At 40.7% G+C, this 4866-nt stretch overlaps 1 protein-coding gene across 2 annotated transcripts; it reads right to left on the bottom strand.

The window, feature by feature from the left end:
* Positions 1-239: 239 nt before the first annotated feature.
* LOC111803271 (Tetratricopeptide repeat (TPR)-like superfamily protein) lies at positions 240-3744 on the bottom strand. Of its 2 annotated transcripts, XM_023687600.2 has the most exons (2): positions 1176-3742; positions 240-1031 (listed from the first exon to the last, which is right to left on the bottom strand). In XM_023687600.2, the coding sequence occupies exons 1-2, from the start codon at positions 3422-3424 to the stop codon at positions 1028-1030; spliced, it is 2253 nt and encodes a 750-aa protein (XP_023543368.2). In that variant the 5' UTR covers positions 3425-3742; the 3' UTR covers positions 240-1027. The 2 variants fall into 2 exon arrangements, with proteins under 2 accessions (XP_023543368.2, XP_086983529.1); XM_087127403.1 differs by having other exon boundaries at positions 240-3744.
* Between the last annotated feature and the right edge of the window lie 1122 nt (positions 3745-4866).

Genomic DNA, 4866 nt, shown 5'->3' with positions numbered 1-4866 from the left:
GTGTCAAATCTAGATTTCGAATCCTAGACATGGATCCTAAAAATTTTTTTATATATATATAAAAGATATTTAGCTACCCAAGATGAGACCATACTAACAAAAACTCGAGACGAGTAATTGGATGAAACTAGGGGTGACCTTGTAAAAGGCTTGAAAAACTCTACTATAGACGAGCAACAATAACCTGTAGGATTTGGAGTGCATGGTATAAATTTGTTGTCAATCATTGACACACCAAGTAAAATCTTACATAAACTCACTCATTTTCATACCATAGACAAGCACGGCCAAAATTATACTCATATAGAACCATCACTTTCGACTTGCTTATGTGCTTTCATCTTCAACATCCGACAGCAGCTCATCTACAAACCAACACACTTCATTTCACCAAATGGAAAATCAGAGATCCGACAATCAATTTCTAGAATAGTGTGGCCTCATGGGACGGTATCAGACTTGTGAGAGTTTCACATTGGTTGGGGAGAAGAACGAAACACTCTTTATAAGGGTGTGGAAACCTTTCCCTAGCAGACGCGTTTTAAAGCCTTGAGGTGAAGCTAAAAGGGAAAGCCCAAAGAGACGGTGGGCTTGGGCTGTTACAAGACTGGAACAGGTGGTCGTGGGCTCGACTCATCTTGTTGCACAGGTCTTCTTGAACCACATCTATCTGTTCCTACATAGGTTAAGCCGGTCAGTGGGACTTGAAATTTGGACTCAACATTCTCTAACACACTCATTAGCAGGGTCTTTTCCCTTGGCGAGACTGCAAACAAAAAATGCGGTGAGGTCTTTCTCATCTTTGCGTTTGGACATGATTACCATGATTACCACGTATAGGAAGAGTAGTTTAGAGTTTCAGCTGCCCAAAGCGTCTAGCCCGAGGCCTTCATCGTCGATCTCACTGATCGCTCAATATACACGATGTAGTGATGGCACTCGATTCTCAGGCATGATCTCCACAACTTCAAGCCGAATGAGCACTTTCCTATTTGTAGATGATTCGATTGTGATCTTCCCTCAGCTCTTAGCTGAACAACAGGATAGATAATTCACAGATAACAGTATGAAAAATTGAACGTTAACATAATTCACCGTACAAACAATACGTCAAATCCAGCCCAATGAAGAATAAAAGATTGTAAAAGAATTATAGTAAGGCAAGATTCAGTTACCTGATCCAACTGCAGCCTGGTTGTTTGATTGCACCAGTTTTCTTAATCAATTCCCTCACGTTGGCTGCTTCTTGCCAACACCCAGCAGTGGCATATATATTTGACAGAACCACATACACCGATGGATTATCACGTTCTTTCTCTAAAAGGATTCCCGCAACACTTCTTCCTAACCTTAAGTTTCCATGAGCTGCACAAGCACTAAATAATGCCCACCAGACCTGTGTATGCTCTCCATATTGTGCACTTTCTATTGCACTTTCAGCCTGATCAATATACCCCAAACGACCTAGAAGGTCGACGATGCAACATAATTGATCCACACTAGGAACAACGTGATAATATGTCAACATCGCCTCGAAAATCTGACCGGCTTCATCAACTAATCCTGCGTGGCTGCAAGCTGAAAGAACAGTAGTGAATGTGGCTTGATCAGGCATAAATGGGGACATGTCTTGCATAGCCTTGAAACAGCGCACAGCTTCCTTCCCCTGCCCATGTTGTGCATAAGCAGATATTACAGAATTCCAAGATATAATATCCCTTTTGATCATGACATTAAAAACTCTCAGAGACCAATCTAACAACCCACATTTAGAATACATTGTTATAAGGCCATTGCATACAGAAGTTTCTGAGAAGTTACCCGATCTGAGAATGTAACCATGAATCTGTTTCCCAATGTCCAAGGTTGAAATGTTTGAACAAATGCTTAGGACAATGCTGAGTGTAAACGTGCTAGGCTTGAGCTTCGACATTATAAGTTCAGAAAAATGCTCCAATGCTTGCAATGGAAGACCATTTAACAAAAATCCATAAATGACTGTATTCCAAGAGATTAAATTTTTTGGATTGATTCCACTGAAGACTTGATGAGCCTGTGTAATCTTTCCACACTTGGAGTATGAAGAAACTAACGCGTTCAAAGTTTCAATTACGAGGATCAACCCGTTTTTATATACAAAGGCGTGAGCCATATCCACTATGTCGATGAACTCTGAAACTCCTAATAAGCTTCCAAACGTGAACTCATCTGGCCCAATTCCAGTCCTCTGCATTTGTAGAAAAGTAAGAACAGCTGATTTTCCAAAATTTCCTCGGACATGGCTGGAGATCATGGCATTCCATGAGATGAGATCCTTGTCTCTCAGAGTCTGAAAAACTGCATTGGCTGCCTGAAACTCCCCACAAGAAGAGTACATGGTTATGGCCGAATTTGCTACTGAAGTAAAAGATTCAAAGCCTAGCTTAATTGCATGGGAGTGCACTTGTTGGGCAACTCGTACAAATGAACATGAGCTCATAATGCTCACCAAGGTAAGCTCAGTAGGACTGAGACATGCCCTTTGCATATCTTTGAACATGATCAAGGCCTCTTCATCCCTTCCTACGCAGACTAAGCCGTCTATCATTACGTTATATGTAATCTGATCATGAAACACAGCTTCAGTTCCCTCAAAAACCTCAAAGGCATCCTCGTGGTTGCCACTACAGAAATACATAGTAATCAAAGCGTTAATCACAGAAGCTTTGCTAAGATATCCAGCCTTAATCACCAAAGAATGCACCTGTCTTCCCAAATCTTCAACTTGCTTGGTACACAAACTCAAGATACAAGCAAAAGAGTACTTATCAGGCTTAACGCCCATTTTGTGCATTTCATAAAAGATGCTAATGGCAACCCAATCACGTCCACTTTCCGCACACCCAGTTATCACAGCATTCCAACACGCAACATTACCCTTAGGCATTTTATCAAACACCTCATCCGTATATTCAATATGACCCTTTGGCATTATATCAAACACCTCATCTGCATATTCAATATGACCCAATTTTGTAGAAGCTGACAACAACGTAGTCCAAGAATAAACATCTGGGTTCTCAATCTCTTGGAAACCCTTTTTCAAAGACTCTAAATCCTCTGTTTTTGCATAAAGCGAAAGAATGGTATTGGCGACATGAGGGTAGAATTTGAGCCCAGATCGAACAGCGTAACCATGGAGCTGAGACCCGAAGGCAATGTCGCGAAAGTTGGCACAAACGGCAAGTGCAGTGGAGAGATTGTAGTGGTCGGGCCTGATGGTGAAGCAATGAGATGAATGGATTTGAGTGAAGAGTTGCAAAGCGTCGAAGTAGCGACTTGATCGCTTGAGCTCTGCAAGCAATCGGTTGTATTCAAGGAGATTTCGGGGAGCGCTTTTGGTTATGGTTTTCAAGCTTTGTATGGCGTATTGGAGCTTCTTCATTACTCAAATCATCGCCTCGTTGAAATGCCTTATGCTAATAACTTCTTGAACTAGTTGCTTAAAACAACCCTCAATTGGGATTTCAAGGCAACCAATGCATTGAGTGAAAACCAGAGAAAAATTCTGAGTTCGTCAGTTTTCTATGTATCTGGGAGACTGGGAGACCGAAGCGAACTGAAGATCGTTTAAAATTGAATTGCTTTGGTTGGGTTTAATCTGTCCAAGACAGAGTTTAGAGATTTGGATGGATTTTCTGGATGTCACAATGTTATGAACAAAAGGTGGGTTCGTTTTTTATGCACTTGTGGTTTTTTATGCACTTGTCGTTCTTTATGCACCGGTCCCAATCTTAAGATGGCATCATGACATGAGGAAGAGGGGAGGAGAAGAAGTGACGTTCCGTATGAGAGACCTTGTCCCAAGCAGAAACAAAGTCGAGTTGGATGACTTGATCTAGTGTAGAGGCAAGTCAGTTGGGTCGAAGAAGATCGAACATGCACATACAAGCGCACGTGTGTGGTCAAACAAGTTTGAATTTTCAAATAAGTTGTGTTCGATTGGCTAAGGGAAACCTCGCCTTAGGTCTGACAAAGTCACAAAGACACTCAACAATTAAATATGGGGCTTAGATTTTCCTCAAGGCTTGTCATGAGCATGTAGATCATGACGGCGCACGGTTGAAAATGTTCGATCCTGACACCTAACGACTCAGTAGTCCAACACCTTAGCCCGTTAATGACTTGAACCTGATCCATGACCCACGCACCAACTCATTCATGACCCAAGCCCGACCCCCAATGCTTACAACTCAATGCAGCTTCCCTCCTAGCCGCGGCTTGCTCCCTGCCGTCAGCTTCCATTCGACTCGATAGCTTATTCAACTTAGATTGGACAATTTGACCCCATATTACCATTTTGGAGTCATTTTTTAAGTAATTATTAATGTGAGTAAAGCTACTATTTGACTAATTTAAAATATTTGGAGCCAAATTTAGATTAGTTGATGCAATTAGATGAATTAATTTTTTTCAATGATATCTTAAATATGATGTCATGGGACTCCATAGGTGGAATTAAACATGGAGGAACAAGATCAAGTTAACAATGACCTTTAGTGACTTTTACTTGGGCCAAAGAAGTAAGTGGACTCAATATTGAAACACTTTTAAGCATGGTTAGATAAATTCCATGTTGTATGAATGACTCGTACTCTATAACCTATCTACTTGCTATTTATAAACTCCACCAAACTAGTCGTATTCATTGGCAACAACATTATCCTGATATATATGTTAAAAGTCTCATCTTTCAATATTGTAAATATTAAATTTTGAATGAATTTAAAAGCTTAAAATACCTCCATCTTCTAAAGAATCAATATGCTCCAAGTGGAGAAGAAGCCAGTTTTCAGTGATTCACAGCAAGGGATACTCCATCACATG

The sequence above is a fragment of the Cucurbita pepo genome, chromosome 10 (assembly GCF_057944985.1).
Source record: "Cucurbita pepo subsp. pepo isolate OVF chromosome 10, ASM5794498v1, whole genome shotgun sequence".
Classification (NCBI taxonomy): Eukaryota; Viridiplantae; Streptophyta; class Magnoliopsida; order Cucurbitales; family Cucurbitaceae; genus Cucurbita; species Cucurbita pepo.
The sequence above is the reverse complement of the archived record's forward strand: the minus strand, read 5'-3'. Positions and strand labels throughout refer to the sequence as shown.

Coding starts and splice junctions, on each gene's coding strand:
- LOC111803271 (XM_087127403.1), bottom strand. CDS start 3,424: ATGAAGAAGCTCCAATACGCCATACAAAGCTTGAAAACCATAACCAAA.